General features: G+C 38.5%; 1 protein-coding gene across 1 annotated transcript; it reads left to right on the plus strand.

The window, feature by feature from the left end:
- The first annotated feature begins 522 nt into the window (after positions 1-522).
- LOC131312613 (wall-associated receptor kinase-like 8) lies at positions 523-20,654 on the plus strand. Its single transcript, XM_058340497.1, has 4 exons — positions 523-600; positions 8,502-9,063; positions 15,493-15,693; positions 19,370-20,654. The coding sequence occupies exons 2-4, from the start codon at positions 8,835-8,837 to the stop codon at positions 20,614-20,616; spliced, it is 1,677 nt and encodes a 558-aa protein (XP_058196480.1). The 5' UTR covers positions 523-600; positions 8,502-8,834; the 3' UTR covers positions 20,617-20,654.
- The last annotated feature ends 45 nt before the right edge of the window (positions 20,655-20,699 follow it).

The following is a 20,699-nucleotide window of genomic DNA, read 5'->3' on the forward strand; positions in this document are numbered from 1 at the left end:
TGTGCTCTGTAATTTTCCGGTGTTTTAAAAAGATGCAAACGAGCACTATTTAAAGAGATGAACGAAGCCTTATGGGAGGGTGGGAACTCTTCGGGTCAAACCAAAATGGAAAAGATGCAACTGTTGGTGGCAAACAAATGCCACTCGGAAGAACACTTTGGAAAGCCACATCTGTTAATGGTAAGAACTACCAATGAACAGACACACCTATTCGGCAATTAACGGCACAAATTGATTATTGAACTTAACCAATTTAAACCTCTTGTCTTTCCCTTTTCCACATACAAAACATATGTATAACGACTGGGTTGATCAAGCCCAATTTCTATACATATGTTTATTATCTCCCACATTCCTAACCAATGTGAAATACAAATCCCTTCCATACTTCAACCAAAATTCATGTGATTGTTTTGGAGTCAATTTTAATCACTCCCAAATAATTTTTTTATTAAATAAAATTTCATTTTGTCCAACACAAAAAAGATGCGAAAACATTAACTTGCAGTAACTTGGAACGGCTCTTTCAATCCACCCAAACCTTTTATTAACAGCATCAATCTGGAAGTGCTGCATATTTCACTAAATGGGACTGTCCAAGTTAACAATCCGGTTATCACTTCCAATTGTTCTGGTTGAGCCGACGGTCAAGATGTTAACTTGTTAGCGACACCGTTTTCGTTCTCTGACACGTACAATAAGGAAAATTATTCAATAATCCCGGTGTATACTCCCTCCTCTAACATAACATGTGGGGTACACGCAGGACCCACGCATAGGCCCCACATGTTATGTGAGTGGAGAGAGTATACACCGAGAGTACTGAATAATTACTCGTACAATAGATTCACAGGCATCGGTTGTAACAGCCTCGCGGTAATAACCCGCCAAGTAGTCATTATACCAGTTGCGTCTCAATTTGCAAAGTTAATTCTTCGAGTGAAACAGGTTGCCATGGGATCAACTGCTGCCAGACCACAATACCGCCTTCCCTTAAGTTCATTAACGCCTCTCTAAGAAGCATCGATCCCAACAGTAATCAAGATGGTTGCAGGTAAGCATTCATGGTTGACTACCAATGGTTTAGCGATAAAGACATCTTTGCTGCAAGGGATATGGAATATGTTCCTGCAGTGCTGGATTGGGCCATGAATGGGACGTGCAATATGAGTGAAAGTTTCTGTGGCGTTAATGCTCACTGCTTATACGATAATGCAGGTAGTTCGAGGAGCGCCGAATGCTTTTGTGATAAAGGCAATGAAGGGAACCCTTATCTTCCAAGTGGATGTCAAGGTAAAGTTTCTCTGTTTCTGGTCTTATTTGCACAATCAACCGGGGAGAGCGTACTATGTTACGGCCTCGCATTTTATTCATTTATTTATTTAGCTATATTGCTACAATTACTAGGGTGTTATGATTGGATCCCAATTAAATATTTTTGAGTGCGCTATGGGTATTGTTTGCACAATTGTAACCTTTGGAGTATGAGATTGATTGAGGTAAAATAGTGGTACTAGATGGTAATTTTAAATTTTTGTATTAGGATGAATTGGATTATAAATAAATTTGTTTTGCTATTTATCCATCTAAATTCTATTTAACTACTTAGCTATAATTTAGGGTGCAGTGTGTGTTAAGTGAGTAGTTTTGTAAAGTTACTTTTAAGGAGAGATATATACACGGAGTAGGGTTATATTTGGAGAAAACGTTTGAGATAGGAAGTCTTGGAGAAACTATATCGATCGAGAGAGAGAGAGAGCGAGCAGTAGCGGTCGATTTCAACTATTTCCTCAGCTTCTCACAGAGGTAAACTTGCTGTAATATTCTTCCTATTCTATTAGTTTTATTACTGGTTGCTTTTGGTCATGGGAGTCGGTGGATAATAGAGCGACATGTGCTCGGAGTTGTCTTGTGTGGCGTGGATTTGGTGTCTTGGCAGTGGTAGTTGGATGTGGTGTGCGGTGCACGGTGATATGGAAAGAGGGATTCGATGTAGTGGTTTTGCTAGTTCTAGTAGTTTATTTGTTAGAATTGGATTAGACAGTAAAAGGGAGGAGTTGGGGATTTATGCAATTGGTGGATCCAATGGGAGTTAAGCGTGGAGCTAAGTGGGTTGGGCTTCAGAAATGATTTTGGTTGGCAGTTAGGGTCTTGATGAGATAGACTTGGGAAATTTACCTGTAACAATAGGGTAATGTTATATTATTGGGTTGTTAGTAATCAAATGTGATTTATTTTGTAACAGGTTAGCATAATTTTGGGTTTTGATTTGCATTATCTTTGGTCCAGGTGAGTGGTTAAGCACGTTACGGACTTTTGAACTTCCTTGTATCCCTTAAATTGTTGTTTCGGAAAAATTTACTATTGAAATTGGAAACACATATTATTTATATTTGATTATGTTAAATTGGCATGCAGTATCGGTGAAATCATTTGTTGATCGAATAATCTTTTGGTGAGAACTTTGTGGATATCGATGGGAACATATTTTGGAAGTCCAGGGAAATTAATCCTCTGTGTGCAGGTGACTCTGGCCATTAGGGAAGAGACCGGATTAGGCTGGTGACCCTAATGCTCAACGGTTGTAACTGACCGGATCATTCTTAGGGAAAAGTTCCATGGGCTGCCAACTCGTGGTGACTTTAAGTTTCGATATTGGATCCAATTTTGAGATATTTGTTCACTGACACTTGGTACTATTTGGTATTGGTTGTGGTTCCCCATTGTGGTTGGATATTGTATTGTAATCACCATTAGGACATTGGTTGAACTGTTTATTGGTTTGGTTTATATTTTGTTGTTCACCGCAGATGCCAAATTATGTTGACATGGTAAATTATTTTGATTCCTATTTCAGAACCTTATTCTAATATACATGCCTGCCATTCACTGAGCTCGTCAGCTGACGAATTTATTCCAACTTCTTTTTTAGGCAAGTTGGGGAGTTAGGAAAGGACTTTGGAGGCATCTCGGGGATTTATTTTTGTTGACCTCCTTAGGGTGTCTCATCCTAATTTAATTTATTCATCGCTTCCGCATTTGAACAATTTGTCAGAGATTTGGATTTCTTTTATTATGGTGGATTCATGAGTGTTGTTTGGCTCATGGGATGTTTGTGCCCCATGCTTTTGACTGAACCTTTTTGGCTGGTATTGTTTTGGAAAAAAAAGATTGGTCACTGCTTAGTAATTCAAAGGTTTGGTGTTTAATAAATTTCTTTTAGGCTACATGTTTTGCGAGTTTGTGTCTTGTGGTTCATGGCCGGTCACTTCTCATTTTGGGGTGTGACAATTGTGGTATCAAAGCCAAGTTTGAAAAAAAAAAAAACTACTTTTGGATTCATTTTTATCATGTTCATCTAGTGGAGATCTGAGTCCCCAGAGTCTTACTATCTGTAAGAGCTTTTGTTATTTGATGTGCTTTGGTACCACATAGTACTATTGAGATAATAGTCTTTCGCTGGGAACTTTATTTTTCTGTAGACTTCGGATAGGGTATTGGAGTAGAATGTGGCATATGTGATTTTATTCGTATTTGGATCGACACACTTATTTTACAAGTGCCTTGGTGACTGAATGGAGTTGGACTATGATTTTATTGAATTTGATGAATTGGTATTTGTGGTTGTAAACTTGGAGATTGACAATGTAACTTAGAGGACTGCTACAAGTTGGTATGGACGATGGGCTAGTTGAATTTTGTGAGTGTGTGCTAAGATTTTCTTATTTGTAATGCTCAATACATTTCAGATAGGCAGATACTCTTGAATTGTAGCTCTTTGATTGGTCCTTCGTTCTTATCCTTAGTATCTTAGTAGAGATTTGGTTATGCATGTTATGTTCTGTTAGGATAGGACGATAATTATGCTTGACTAAGGGAATTCTCTAGGAACTGCTAATGTGTATTAGGAGATGAATACTGGTAAGAATGGTAAGGATTTCGATGTCACGTCATTCCAAACCGAATAAAAAGAAGAAGACGCAGATGTTTTAAAGTGAGAGTAGTGGATTATTGAAATTGTGGGTTCTTCTGATCGAGTGGTAGCAACTGGATTTTGGGGACTAGAAAAAAAAATGGACATGTTTTGCCAAGGTTACAACCCCTTGTTTGGTAGTAGCTATGCAGTAGGCTTTGGCTATAGCGGGATGTCAGTGTTTGGGTTGATTTGAGTATATGGTAGGGGATTGTCATAGTTTGTTTGGTGAATAGATAGTAAAGTTATGGAGTGCACTAATGGCAATTTGTAAGTTTAATGCATTACAGTATTAGTATCGTGAATTGTGGGAAGGTAGGAAAGAGAAAGTTGATAGGTAAGCTTATGATATTAGAGTTGTGATTGTGCCGTTGAAATGAATATGGAGTATTACCAACTTGGGTCATAAGTAGTTTTGGGGTTCTTATGTTAATTGTTGCTAAGGTTAAAACTCTTTCTTTTGGGTCCTTATGGATGAATTAGACACGTGATTTTGTATGAAAAAAAAAAATGAACGCAGGATCCTTTGAAGTTGAATTTTGGGTTAGTGCATGGAGTTAGCCTTCAAGTTGCGAGGTGAATTTAAGGATTTTCTGGTAATGATGTGTATTTTGTGTTGACATGGAAAATGGGACTAGGAGCTATTAGTTTGAGAATTAGTTTTGAAGACACGATTGAGTTTGGGAAATTCATAAGGTTGTAGATCTATATATGATGACTCGTGACATTTTGTGTGAGATTCTGTTTAGCTAACTATTGGTGCCCGTCTCAAACTTTGGTTGAAGTGACAAGGTTAGATTGCAATTATTGAAGAATTATGGTCTTGTAGCTTTTTTTTTCGGATGTGTGGAATAGAAAATGATATTTGTGAGGCATGTTGTTACCTAAGATTAGTTTGGGATTTGAGGATTTGTTGGACTCTCATGGAGACTTATTTGAGAATGATCCAATTAATGAAACTGTTTGGAGGGTGTGGCCGTGAGACATGTAGCTAATTAGTAAACCAATCAATAACAAAAGGTGATCTGTTTGGTCACGTGATCAACTTGTGATACTATAACAACTATCAAAATCTTTGAGGAGTTCATTAGTAGACTTGGTTTTTGTGAGTGAGTGGATTGTAGTAGTTAATTGTTGGAGATCAATACTTAGAATTTGGCGTACTTGGTTAGTGCTGAAATTATTTTGATTCTTTCCTTGACTGCTAATTCTATACTTATTGACTAATTGGTAGATTATCTTATTTTCTAGTTTTAAGTTAGTCCCTTTCTGTTGAAGTTGAATTATTAGATCAAGGAGATTTTTGTTTCTGTAGAAATATTTCTGTTGGTTGCTATGGATGGTAGTAAGATGACATGGAGCTTTATTGCTATACCTTAAGGGATTAGGATGACGTACGGAGTTTTAGTGTGGAACAGGTGATTGTCTAAATTATGCACCGGTTTATGTAACACTTTTAAGAGAGAATAACAATTAGTCATGGGTTGGTGGTCCTTGAAGCATATGTTGTAGTGGAGTATGGATGTGTCATGTTTTGTAATGGTGGTGCAATTTGTTCTGATCTTTTGATTGCCTATTGAAAACTATGTTGGTGTATAATGAAGAGGTTAATGAGATGAACCATTGAGATTTTGGAGTTTTAGAAGACATGATGACATTGGTTAGAGAATAATCATTTTGTTTGAATTGCTCTATTGATGCCGGATTTTACGTACAGTTGGTCCACTTGGAATAAGATTAGATGCACTTGGATGTACTAATATTGGACATAATGAAGCAGTAACTATTGAATGGTTGGCAAATTTTTGGACTTCTTTGATATTCGAGATGTTCAATCTTATGGAGGCATGATTCTTTTCGGAGTTTCGAATGACTGGATACATTTTTTTGATCTTGTTGTGAGTGATACAGAGTTGCTAAGAGATTATAACTCTTACATGAAAGTCAAGTTTGGGGTTTGTAGTTGATTGGCTCACTAAGTCAGTACATTTTATTGCTATTAACATGATGTATAAGTTGGATCGTTGTCACAGTTGTATTTTAGGAGATTGTTAGACTCCCTGGTGCACTTGAATCAATTGTGTCAGATTGTGATCCCCATTTTGTATCTAAGTTTTGGGGTGCCTTACAGGTAGTGATGGGTACTCGTTTACTTTTTAGCTCTGCTTACCACCCGCAAATTGATGGTTAGAGTGAGAGCAGTATACAGACTGTGGAAGATTTATTGAGACCATGTACCTTAGAGTGAAAAGAAAATTGGGATGATCAATTGCTGTTTATGGAATTTGCGTACAATAGCAGTTATCATTCGAGTTTGAGAGTTGTTCCATATGAGGATTTGTATGGACGGAGGTGTAGATCTCCTATCTGTTGGTACGAGGTTTAGGTTGGAGAAAGGCGACTTTTAGGTCCTGACTTGGTGGAGGATGCGAAAAAAAATTATTCGGAAAAGGTTTGTAATTGCTTGGAGTAGATAGAAAAGTTATGCAAATAATCGTAGGAGGGATTTGGAGTTTGCGTTAAAAGATATGGTGTTTTTTTTTTTTTTTTTTTAAGGTGTTCCATGGAAAGGAGTTTATCGATTTAGAAAAAAAAAAAAGAAGGGAAGTTGAGTTATCGATATATTTCGGCCATTTGAGGTTTTGGAAAGGATTGGTGAGGTGGTCTATCGTTTGGCATTGCCGCCTAGTTTGGCCAAGTTTATAATCTTTTTCATGTGTCGATATTGAGGAAGTATGCGCATAGCCCGTCCCATGTAATTGATTATGAGCCAATCCATGTACGCAATGATTTAACCTATGATGAGCAACCCGTAAAGATTCTTGATTTAAAGGACAAGGTATATCGTGAGCAAAAAAAAAAATGATTCTATTGGTTAAGTGTTGTGGTGTAATGTAATCACGCGGTTGAAGAAGTTACTTGGGAGTGTGATGAAGATATGCGCAAGAAGTACCCACATTTGTATGAACGAGGTTAGTATGCAACTTCGAGGACAAAATTTATTTTAAGGGGGAAACGATGTTACGGCCTAGCATTTTATTCATTTATTTATTTAGCTATATTGCTACAATTACTGAGGTGTTGTGGTTGGGTCCCAATTAATTATTTTTGAGTGTGCTATGGGTATTGTTTGCACAATTGTAACCTTTGGAGTATGAGATTGATTGCGGGTAAAATAGTGGTACTAGATGGTAATTCTAAATTTTTGTATTATTATGAATTGGATTATAAATAAAGGGCGCTGCTATTCGCAGCCCTCTATTTACTCCCATAGCCCGTTAAAAATTTTCAATTATACTCGACAGTTAGTTACCGAAATTGAGATATATTTTCAGCATCCAATTACCGAAATATAATATTTTTTTCAATAGATGTTTACTGAAAAAGCATGTTCGGCAGTTGTTTACCGAAAGTTAAACATATTTTCGACATGTAGTTACCGAAATATAATCTTGTTTTCAACGGCAATTTACCGAAATGTTATTTATGATTTTCAACAACCATTTACCGAAATGCAGTGGGCTACGGGAGAAAATAAAGGGCTGCAAATAGCGGCGCCCTAAATAAATTTTTGTATTCTAAATGAATTCTATTTAACTACTTAGCTATAATTTAGGGTGCAATGTGTGTTAAGTGAGTAGTTTTGTAAAGTTACTTTTAAGGAGATATATATATATGGAGTAGGGTTATATCTGGAGAGAACGTTTGAGATAGGAAGTCTTGGAGAAACTCTCTCTCTCTCTCTCTAGAGAGAGAGAGAGAGAGCAGTAGCGGTCGATTTCAACGATTTCCTCGGCTTCTCACAGTGGTAAACTTGCTGTGGTATTCTTCCTATTCTATTAGTTTTATTACTGGTTGCTTTTGGTCATGGGAGTCTGTGGATAATAGAGCGACATGCGCTCGGAGTTGCCTTGTGTGGCGTGGATTTGGTGTCTTGGCAGTGGTAGTTGGATGTGGTGTGCGGTGCACGGTGACATGGAAAGAGGGATCCGATGTAGTGGTTTTGCTAGTTCTAGTAGTTTATTTGTTAGAATTGGATTAGACAATAAAAGGGAGGAGTTGGGGATTTATGCAATTGGTGGATCCAATGGGAGTTATGCGTGGAGCTAAGTGGGTTGGGCTTCAGAAATGATTTTTGTTGGCAGTTAGGGTCTTGATGAGATAGACTTGGGAAATTTACTTGTAACAATAGGGTAATGTTATATTATTGGGTTGTTAGTAATCAAATGTGATTTATTTTGTAACAGGTTAGCATAATTTTGGGTTTTGATTTGCATTATCTTTGGTCCAGGTGAGTGGTTAAGCACGTTACGTACATTTGAACTTTCCCGTGTCCCTTAAATTGTTTCCTTTCTTCTACATCAATCAAGAAAGATGCGGGAACATTTCCATCCCCTACCCCTTTGGAATTGGGTCCAATTGCTCCATTGCTGATGATTTTGCAGTAACTTGCGACCACTCTTTCAATCCACCCAAACCTTTTATTAACAGCATCAGTCTAGAAGTGCTGAAGATTCCAGTAAATGAGTCAACTGTCCAAGTTAACAATCCAGTTATCACTTACAATTGTTCCAGTAGAGCCGACGGTAAAGACGTTGACTTGCGGGCGACACCGTTTTCGTTCTCTGACACGTACAGTAGATTCACAGCCTCAGCTTATAACAACCTCGCGCTAATAACCGATGGATTGACCATTGTAACCGGTTGCCAGTCGATTTGCAACGTTGAATCTTTGAGCGAAACTGGTTTCTGTGGGATCAACTGCTGCCAGATCACAATACCTCCTTCCCTTAAGTTCATTAACGCCTCCCTAAGAAGCATCGATCCCAACAGCAATCAAGACGATTGCAAGCACGCATTCATGGTTGACTACCAATGGTTTAGCGATAAAGACATCTTTAATGTAAGGGATATGGAATATGTTCCTGCAGTGCTGGATTGGGCTTTGAATGGGACGTGCAATATGAGTGAAAGTTTCTGTGGCGTTAATGCTCACTGCTTATACGATAATGCCAGTAGTTCGAGGAGCGCCGAATGCTTTTGTGATAAAGGCTATGAAGGGAACCCTTATCTTCTTAGTGGATGTCAAGGTAAAGTTTCTCTGTTTGTTTCTGGTCTTATTTGCACTGGAGGCCAAGTCGAATTTTCCCCCCATTTTGTAAAAATGCTTCCTACTTTTTGTTTGATCAAATTTTCACAAATATTGCAAAAATCCAACTTGCACACGCATCGCGTGTGCCCCAGCCTCTAGTATAAATTAAAATTAGAGGACGGAGCACACGCAATGCATGTACAAATCGGATTATGACAAAAAATGTGATAAAAATTGCCTTAAATTTGGACTTACACACGCTTCGCATGTGGTACCTGAGTAGAAGACGAATTCACTTTCAATTCTAATCGCCAAACAAAAAAATAATTAAAAATAACACAATCACTGTTATTCTCTGTTCATTGTTATTCACTGATCAATAATCAAGTTATTTATTAGAATAGATAATCGCGTCCTGCAAATCGACACTCAATGAGCAAATCCCACCATTAGTGAGGGTAAAAAAATCGAGTTGTGTTATATGTACCGACTGGAGGAGGGAAATCGTACCGACGGCTGCCGGCGTGAAAATAGGTGCTCGGATCAAACACCCTACACATCTCAGATGCTGTTGATTTCCGCAAGGGGCCCCATTGGTATTTTTTTAAAGAATTTTTGGACGGCTCGGATCGACCGTCCGATGGCTGGAAACGGCCCGCCGGCAGCCGTTGGTACGATTTCCCTCCCCCGGTGGTACTTATATCATTTTCGAAAAAAATCAGCATCCACACCACAAAATAAAAAACCCAACGAAGCCCTAATAAATTACTTTGATAAATTACTCAAAGATATTCTTTGACCACGCCATTTTACTCCTCCTCCAGTCCAGCCTCCCTTGTGAACACAAAAAGTGATGCTATGTACCAAACCACGTGATCATGCAGAGGCAATAGATATACATACGGATATGAGTTATGAGAGGAGAAGAAAGGTATGTACCGTAAACCAGATTGAAGTTCAGTAGGGGTAGGTGGGTGTACGTTAACTGAAGATTGGGTAAGTATCTTTAGGCAGGCGTACGATTAGATCTACAGTGTGGATATCTATGCATATACAGAAGAAACAACAAGAACCCAGAAAAACGTAAACATGAAATCGATGGTTTCTTACCCTTCTTCCTTTCATGGGCTCTCCTGGAATGAACGGGGCCATCCGACGAATACCCATCATCATCGGTAGCGACGATTTCTCCCTGACATGCAACAATATTCCCCATGCTCTTGCACTTCCTCATGGAATCCTCTCCTTTTTTCTCGGCCAAAATGTTGACACCGAAAAGCTTCACGCACACCCCACTTCACCATCTTCTTGCCTCAGTGGTAAAACAATGATAGAAAGTGGGAGGGAAACTGACGTGGGGTGGGTAGTTATTGGGTTAGGTGGTTATTGGTGTTGGTTTTGTCTATTATGCCCTTATAATTAAGTCTCCAATGAATTCAATTGGGTGTACAATTTTGGAAATGAAAAAGCATGACAAAAAAGGGAGACACCAAAGTGGTGCTCTCCCTTTATATATTAGAATTTGCATACTAGTATAGCCAAATGGCCTTTGGCCACCTAGGTTCCTCTTCCAATATGCTAATCTAACAACAATATTGAGTCATTGACTTTCACTGATCATGTTAGGAATGCCTTGTATTCTTTAGTCCCACATTGGTTAATTATCTTGTTCCCGTTTTTGTAGCCTATTATAAATAGGGCTTTTGGGGGACTTCTAGGAATTATCTTTTGGGCTTTCATATTGTGGCCTTTCTAGAGTTACGGATTATAGCCGGCTCTTTGTATCTCTTCTTCACGTTGGTTAGTGAATCCTCTCTCTCCTCGCCCGTGGACGTACCCATCTTGGGGAACCACGTATATCTTGTGTCTTTGTGATTTCTTGTTTAGTTTTCAATTTCTCATTCTTAGCTTGCATTCATAGCGTTCGTTACAACAAACTGGTATCAGAGCCTTAGGTTGCAAAAACTAGGGTTTCGTTTCCGATTGTGGCTATGGCGGCTAAATTTGAGATTGCGAAGTTTGATGGGCAGAGCAGCAGTTTCAGTCTTTGGAGAGTAAAGATGAAGGCTCTGCTAACCCAACAAGGATTGCACAAGGTTTTGTTAGGCAAGACTAGTTCTGGAATCAAAGAGGAAGATTGGGATGATAAGGATGCCAAAGCTCTGAGTTCTATTCAGTTGAGTCTAGCAGATGACGTTCTTCGCGAGGTGGAAGAAGAAATTTCAGCAGCAGGAATTTGGCTGAAGTTGGAAGGCATATATATGACGAAGTCGCTCACCAACAGGTTATATCTCAAACAACGTCTTTATACGTTTCGTATGCGAGAAGGTATACCTGTTAAAGATCATTTAGACGAGTTCAACCGTATTATTATGGATCTGAAAAATATTGATAGTAAAATTGAGGATGAGGACCAAGCCCTAATCTTGCTATGTTCTTTACCACTTTCGTATGAGCACTTTGTTACAACCCTATTGTATGGCAAAGACACGATATCCATGGAGGATGTTAAGGCCAGCCTATATTCGAAAGAATTGAGGAAAAAAGTGTCAGGTGAGGGTGATGCACATGCGGAGGGTTTGTTTGTTAGGGGAAGAACAACAGAAAGGGTGGAGTCGAGTAATAGGGGAAGATTCAGATCATCAGGTAAGAAGAAGGGAAAGTGCAATTATTGCAAGAAACCTGGGCACTGGAAAAGTGACTGTTTAAAACTCAAGGAGAAGGAAAAAGAAGACCAGAAAGGGGGTAAAGTAATTGCTGGAATTGCTGAAAGTTCAGATGAGTCAGATAATGTGTTATCAGTTACAGAGGGCGATTCTCGCTCTAATACCGAGTGGGTTCTAGATTTTGGATGTTCATACCATATGTGTCCGCATAGAGAGTGGTTTTCTACTTATGAGGCAGTCAATGGTGGTACAGTTTTGATGGGCAACAACATGGCCTGTAAGACTGTTGGTTCAGGAACGATTCAGCTTAGGATGCATGACGGTATTGTTAGGACTTTATCTGAGGTTCGACATGTTCCAGATTTGAAGAAAAATCTTATATCCCTGGGTGCTCTTGATTCTCATGGTTGCAAATTCCTCGGTGAAGGTGGAGTTTTGAAAGTCTCAAGGGGTGCATTAGTACTGATGAAGGGTCAGAAGCGTGGTAACCTCTATACATTCCAGGGCAGTACAGTTATAGGTGCTGCAGCAACGGTTGCTTCATCCAAGGTTTCAGATTCAGACTTGACTCGTTTGTGGCATATGCGCCTTGGGCATATGAGCGAGAGGGGGATGACAGTTTTGAGCAAACAGGGTTTGCTATGTGGCCAGAAAATTGAGAAACTGGATTTCTGTGAGCATTGTGTCTACGGCAAGCAGTGCAGGGTAAAATTCAGTACAGCTGTTCATCGCACCAAAGGCACGGTGGATTATTTTCACTCGGATCTTTGGGGTCCCGCAGAGGTAACTTCTAAAGGTGGTTTTCGATATTTTATGAGTATTATTGATGATTTCTCTCGTAAGGTTTGGGTGTATATGTTGAAACATAAGAGTGACGTCTTTAATACATTCAAACAGTTTAAAACTTTGATTGAGAATCAGACTGGTAAGAAAATAAAACGTTTGAGAACTGACAATGGTATGGAGTTTTGTCTTGGCGAGTTTGATAGGTTCTGCAGTGATGAGGGCATTGTGAGGCATCACACAGTGAGAAAAACCCCTCAGCAGAATGGTGTGGCTGAACGAATGAACAGGACTCTTTTGGAGAAGGCACGTTGTATGTTGTCCAATTCCGGATTGGGCAAAGAATTTTGGGCTGAAGCCGTTTCCACAACATGCTATTTGGTGAACAGGTCTCCGTCGACTGCTATTGAGTGTAAGACTCCGTTTGAGGTATGGTCAGGTCATCCGGCTGATTATTCTGTGTTGCGTGTTTTTGGGTGTCCAGCTTACGCTCATGTGAATGAAGGTAAACTGGAGCCACGGGCCAAGAAGTGTATTTTCTTGGGTTATGCAGCAGGTGTCAAAGGGTACAGGTTATGGTGCTCTGATGATTTGAAGTTTTTGATCAGTAGGGATGTGACTTTTGATGAAAATTATCTGATTAAGGGGTCTAAGCAGGTTGATGATACAGTTCAAGAACATAGTGTTCCAAAGCAGGTGGAGTTTTTGGGTGAATCTTCCGACTCAGGGAAGAAGTACATTGAGAAGCCAATTGAAGAGGAGTTCAAGAGTTCAGACACAAAGGTTGATGCATTAGTTGAGCAACCACGCACTATTGCTAAAGATAGGCCAAGGAGGGAGATTCGGCCTCCTGAAAGGTATTCGGCTTATTCTGAGATGGTGGCCTATGCTTTATCAGTTGCTGAGACAGTTGAGTATGAAGAGCCTTCCAGCTATACGGAAGCTATTTCGAGCACTGAGTCTGCACAGTGGTTTGTTGCTATGAATGAGGAGATTGAGTCTCTTCAGAAGAATCAGACATGGGAGTTAGTAGAACCGCTGAAAGGGAAGAGGATTGTTGGATGCAAGTGGATCTTCAAGCGCAAACCAGGTATTCCAGGGGTAGAAGACGCTCGGTTTAAAGCTCGGCTAGTGGCGAAAGGATACAGCCAGAAGGAGGGTGTTGACTACAATGAGGTATTTTCACCAGTTGTAAAACATAGTTCCATTCGCACTTTACTTGCTATTGTTGCATGTTATGATCTTGAGTTAGAGCAACTTGATGTCAAAACTGCGTTTTTGCACGGCGAGCTTGAGGAACAGATTTATATGCGTCAGCCTAAGGGATTTGTTGTTTCTGGTAAGGAGGATCACGTTTGTTTACTTCGTAAATCTTTGTATGGCCTCAAGCAATCCCCTAGGCAGTGGTATAAGCGGTTTGATACTTTTATGATAAGCCAGTCATATTCAAGAAGTGAGTATGACAGTTGTGTATATTTTCGAAAACTTCCAGATGGTTCATTTGTTTATCTACTGTTGTATGTTGATGATATGCTTATTGCTGCCAAGAGTGTGTCAGAAATCAACAGGTTGAAACAACAGTTAGGTGGTGAATTTGAGATGAAAGATTTGGGTGCGGCAAAACGTATTTTGGGTATGGAGATTTGCAGAGATCGAGTAGCTGGCAAATTATTTTTGAATCAGAAGTCTTATGTTCTTAAAGTACTTGAGCGCTTTGCCATGCAGAACTCGAAGCCAGTAAGTACCCCTTTGGCAGCACACTTTCGACTTTCAGCTGAGTTGTCACCACAGTCGGAGGATGAGGAGAAGTATATGTCTCAGGTTCCATATTCGTGCGCAGTTGGGAGCCTTATGTACGCCATGGTATGTACTCGTCCTGATATTTCACATGCAGTTAGTGTCGTTAGTCGTTATATGGGGCGTCCAGGAAAGGCACATTGGGAGGCTGTGAAATGGATACTACGGTATTTGTGCGGAACTGCAGGTGTTGGTCTATTGTTTGGGATTGTCAATTCTGGTGATCATGCTGTTGGTTATGTTGATTCGGATTTTGCCGGTGACCACGATAAGAGGAGGTCTCTGACAGGTTATGTCTTTACTCTGTCCGGAAGTGCCATTAGTTGGAAAGCTACTTTACAGGCTACAGTTGCGCTGTCTACAACAGAAGCAGAGTATATGGCCATTGCTGAAGCTGTGAAGGAGGCATTGTGGATGAGAGGTTTGCTTTGTGAGCTTGGTCTTGCACAGGGTGTGAGTTCAGTATTTTGTGATTCGCAGAGTGCTATACATTTGACTAAAAATCTGATGTATCATGAGAGGACTAAGCATATCGATGTCAGGTATCACTTCGTTCGGGATATCATCTCACAGAAGCAAGTTGAGGTGAAGAAAGTGGGTACGGCAGATAACCCAGCAGATATGTTGACTAAACCGGTTCCGGTTGCCAAGTTCAAGCATTGCTTGGGCTTGCTTGGTATTTGCAGTTGATCGCCCCTCGGGGGCATTTGGCGAGTGAGAGGTTAGAAGGGGATAGCTATATTTGGTGATTTGGTTCAGTGGAATTCAAGTCAAGGTGGAGAATTGTTAGGAATGCCTTATATTCTTTAGTCCCACATTGGTTAATTATCTTGTTCCCGTTTTTGTAGCCTATTATAAATAGGGCTTTTGGGGGACTTCTAGGAATTATCTTTTGGGCTTTCATATTGTGGCCTTTCTAGAGTTACGGATTATAGCCGGCTCTTTGTATCTCTTCTTCACGTTGGTTAGTGAATCCTCTCTCCTCGCCCGTGGACGTACCCATCTTGGGGAACCACGTATATCTTGTGTCTTTGTGATTTCTTGTTTAGTTTTCAATTTCTCATTCTTAGCTTGCATTCATAGCGTTCGTTACAACAGATCAAAACCCCACCCTCCCGGAAATCATACTTCCAAGAATGGTTAAAATTGCCTTATGGTTTTTCTTTGATTTGTTATGGCAGATATTGATGAGTGCAGCGATCCTAATCTCAAACGTTGTGAGGGATTTTGCTTGAATACTCCTGGGGACTACAATTGTTCTTGCCCCGATGGGTATCTCTCTGTTGATTTTGTTAATGGTACTAAAATACAAAATATATGCTGGCCGGAATGGTTCCGGCGTAACAACGGCAATTCTCGGACCAAAGTGATTATTATTGCAAGTAAGCTTCTTCCTGACTCTTATTGGCATATTTTAGGGAAAATTTCAAAAAAACTCCTGAATTTTAAGGAACTTTACAATAAAACACATGGACCGTAACAAATGATAAAAAGACTCCTGAACTTACCATTCTGTTAACAATTAAGCCCCCGCCATCCAATTCCGTCAATTTGTAACGGATGGAGCTAATGGAAGGTGTTAAACCTTCCCTTTTTTTTTTTTTTTTTTACTTTTTACTTTCAACAATTACTTTTAACTCTTTATTTTATTTTAATAGTAATAGTAATAAATATGTAATAAAGTTCTTTTTTTTATTACTATTTATTAAAAATTACTTTAAACCAATTTTTTACTATTTACAAAATAACTTTAATTCACCTTTCTTTTCTTTTTTTACTTTCAAATTTTACCTTTTCCTCTCTCCCTCTTTTTTTTTTTTGGAATTCGACCCTACACCACCAATCAACCCCACAACCAACCACCAAAGCCCAAGGCCCAATTTTAGAAATTCAAAATTACTTTTAACCTCCCTTTTTAACCTTCCTTTTTTTCTTTTTACTTTCAAAAATTACTTTTAACTCTTTCTTTTTTAGTAGTAAAAAAATATGCAATAAATTTTTTTTTACGATTCATCAAAATTTACTTTAACCCTATTTCTAACTATTTACAAAAATAACTTTTGACCCCCGTTTTTTACTTTCAAATTACCCTCTCTGTCTCTCTCTATCTCTCTCTCTCTCTCTCTCTCTGCATGATTTAATGTTTGAATTTTGGGGAAGTCTAAAATACCCCTGGTTGGTTGTGGGGTTGATTGGTGGTGTGGGGTTGAGGTTCTAAAACATAGGAAGAGAGAGAGGAAAAGGTAAAATTTGAAAATAAAAAAAAACGTGGATAATCGTAAATAGTTTAAAAACAGGGGTGAAAGTAATTTTTGGAAAATAGTAAGAAAAAAAGAACTTTATCGCATATTTATTTATTACTAAAAAAGAGTTAAAAGTTAATTTTTGGAAGTAAAAATTAAAAAAAGGAGGTTAAAAGTAATTTCAAATTTCTGAAATTAGGGCTAGGGTTTTGGCGGTTGGTTATGGGGTTAATTGATGGTGTGGGGTTGAATTTCTAAAAAAAAGGGAGAGAGAGAGAGAGAGAGGTAAAATTTGAAAGTAAAAAAATGGGGTTATAGTAATTATTGACAAAACATTATTGTATATGTATTTACTTCTAAAAAAAGAAAGAGTTAAAAGTAATTTTTAAAAGTAAAAAAAAGAAGTAGGATAACGCCTTTCGTTAGATCCACCCATTACAAATTGATGGAATTGGACGGCGGGGGCCTAATTGTTAACAGAATGGTAAGTTCAGGTGTTTTTTTGTTATTAATTAAAGTGCATGTTTTTTTGTACAGTTCCTAAAAGTTCAAGAACTTTTCTAAAATTTTCCCCATATTTTAATAGTCCTACAACACTACGACAATTACGTTCACTTAGAAAATGGATTTAAATTTCAATAAAACTGAATTCGCCTTGCGTCTAATTTTATCGATTCTGTCTATTTTATACGGTACATATAGACTTCCGGTTCTTTCGTTCTGTCTCTACTATTTGACCAACCATCTCTCCCAAGGATTCCGCATGAAATCCAAATTTTAACAATCTTCGCTTGGTAGGAAGAAAAGGAAAAAAGTATGCGCATTCGTTGAATCATTGCAGAACATTTGAATCAGATTGGCCTTTTCGAATGCCACAATAAATACATTTATAGGGACATTTACTCATAACTTGTTTGGTTAGGTTGGACGGCTTATTAATATTTTTGGTTCCCAAAATTTTACTCGCGTTCCGTTTTAGTCCCAACCTACCAATTGTGTGAAATTGGTCCCCAATGTTTCAATTTGTGTTTAAAAGGTTCCCACCGTTAACTCCGTAGCCTCTTTCCGTCAAAATCAGAGCGAAAACTACAAATATCACCCTTTAGATTTATAATTGTATATCAGTTAGGCCCCTACCCTATTTCTATAAAGTTTATTCAAATCTTTTTCGTATTTGTTTATTTTGTGTCATTTTTTTTTTTGGATTATTGATTCGTTGAGGAATCCAAAAACTAAAACTTGTTACTGAAAGTAAATTTTTTTGAATAAGTTACGACAATAATCCAAAAAGAATTGTCTTTTCTAGCCACAACTTACCTCCACTGCTTGTAAGTCACTTACTGCCACAATCACCCAACGCCTTTGCCAGTTCAACATGTACCATAGCCACCCATTCAAGTCACCACCACATAGAACCCATAACCGTCGAAGTTTGACTCCACCATTATCGCGACATTGCCCGGCCCCCTCTCCCTCATCCATTGCTTTATCATTGTGTGTGTGTGTGTATATACATGTATACACAGTAAAATGGGTCATTTAGCTTATTTTTCCTTTGGTATTTACATAGATATATAAAAGGAGTTAGAAAGTAAATAAACATACATACGCGCATAAAAAAGAATGTACATATATTAAGGCCTATTTTTGAGAAATCAAAAGGTTGGATTACTATTTCGTCTTTATTCAAATTTTTTAATTTTTACTTTTTCATTTATTTTTCGTGGATTATTGATTTGTTTCAACAAGAGAAATCTAAAAAGTAAAAAAATTAAGATAATCTTCTTTAAAAAGTTCATAAAAATCAACCAATAATTCCAAAAAAATTTAGTAAGGTTAATAAGTTTTTAAATCCTAAACCCTAATTTTAGATTTCTCTTATCGAGACAAACGAATAAGGTCTAGGTCACAGTATGAGAACCTATTATCCTACCTCTTATTACTTGGGGTTCTATACCCCTTTCAACAAAAAGTGGATGCAAAACTAAAAACAAAAAAAAAATTGAATAAAAACGAAAAAGTAATCCAACTTTTTGATTTCTTGAAAATAGGCCTTCATATATGTGGGTTCTATGAGGTGGTGACTTGAATGGGTGGCTAAGGTACAAGTTGAAGTGGCAAAGGCAGTGGGTGATTGTGGCAGTAAGTGACTTACGAGCAATGGTGGCCGAAACAAACAAATTGTTTTGGATTATTGTCGTAATTTATTCAGAAAAAATTACTTTCGATAATAATTTTTAGTTTTTGGATTCCTCTTGTCAAGACGAATCAATAATCCAAAAAAAAAAATTGAATAAACTTTATAGATATAGGGTAGGGGCTTAACTGATATGTAATTATCCCAATCATTTTGACGGAAAGAGGCTATGGAATTAATGGTAGGGACCTATTAAACATAAAATTGAAACGTTGGGGACCAATTTCGCACAATTGGTAGGTTGGGGACTAAAAAGGAACACGGATAATATTTTAGGAACCAAAAATGTCAATAAACCTAGGTTGGACCATATGGGCCAAATATTTCCTCAGTAGAAGTTCGGATTACTTGGAATTGGACGAAAAAAAAAGGCTGCAAGAACCGAGATAAAATTAGGTTTCTGATTTCTAAATATTATGTGGTGCTTTGATAAGTTAATTTATGTTTTGTAATGGTTATATGGTCAGTAGAACCAAGATAAAACCGATAACTCTTCTATATCCATCGGCTTCGTTGTATGAGTAAGATGGACTTCCCGTTTCAAAAAAAAAGATGGGCCTTCTCTATTCTTTGCAAAGTCGGCTAAATAAGCCTTACTATTTTGTTCACCATCGGCAGGTACTTTCTCAAGTCTGGGAGCTTTACTTCTACTAATTTGTATGTGGTGGTTGTACCGAGAAGTCAATAGAAGAAAGGAAGCAAAGCTCAAGGAAAAATTCTTCAAACGAAATGGTGGTTTGTTATTACAGCAGCAGTTATCATCAGACCAGGGTAATCTTGAGACAACCAAGTTATTCACATCGAAGGAGTTGGAGAAGGCAACAGACAATTACAATGCTAATCGAATCCTTGGCCAGGGAGGCCAAGGGACTGTTTACAAGGGGATGTTAACAGATGGGAGCATCGTAGCGATTAAAAAGTCAAAAGCATTGAATGAAGTCAACCTTGAGCCGTTTGTCAATGAGGTGGTCATTTTATCCAAAATAAACAAAAGAAATATTGTTAAGCTATTTGGATGTTGTTTGGAGACAGAAGTTCCTATGCTGGTTTATGAATTCATCCCTAATGGAAACCTTTCCCAGTGTCTCCGTGACCAAAATGAAGAATTTCCTCTTACCTGGGATTTGCGATTACAGATCGCTACAGAAATTGCAGGAGCTCTATATTACCTTCACTCATCAGCTTCCATAGCCATCTACCATCGGGACATCAAGTCCGCAAACATACTCTTGGATGAAAAATTCAGAGCAAAAGTCTCCGATTTTGGCATTTCAAGGTCAATTTCTGTTGATAACACTCACTTGACCACGGCAGTGCAGGGTACCTTCGGCTACTTGGATCCGGAGTACTTCCAGTCCAGCCAATTCACAGAAAAGAGCGATGTTTACAGCTTTGGGGTGGTACTTGTTGAGCTCCTTACTGGAAAAAAACCGATTTTGTCAGGCAAGTCTAATGAAGGGGGAAGCCTAATAGCATACTTCCTATTGACAATGAAGGAGAACCGGTTGTATGATATTCTCGATGCTCGAGTTGTGAAAGAGGGTGGAGAAAAAGAGATTTTGGCAGTCGCTAATATTGCGAAAAGATGCTTGTACTTGAATGGAAGCAGCAGGCGGACAATGAAAGAGGTGGTAATGGAGTTGGATGGGATCAGAATGTCAAATGGGGCAACCGCCACTGTTAAACAAAGTTGTGGTAACGTAGAGTATGCAACAGAGGATGACCTTACTGGACCTCAGGAGGCTGTTTCTACTTCGACAGGTTCATCTTATCGCGCAATGGATATTGAATTACCTCTGTTACTTGACAAATCCTCTGGCTCACTGTCATTAAGTGTTGGTAATCATAATATCTGTTGTTTTTGAGGTGTCTTGTATCATACTCTACAATCGATGCTCCAACAATTTGCAAAGTGTGCAACAGAATAAAGGCTGCTTTGGGGATTTTT

This window comes from Rhododendron vialii, chromosome 2a (genome assembly GCF_030253575.1).
Source record: "Rhododendron vialii isolate Sample 1 chromosome 2a, ASM3025357v1".
Taxonomy (NCBI): domain Eukaryota; kingdom Viridiplantae; phylum Streptophyta; class Magnoliopsida; order Ericales; family Ericaceae; genus Rhododendron; species Rhododendron vialii.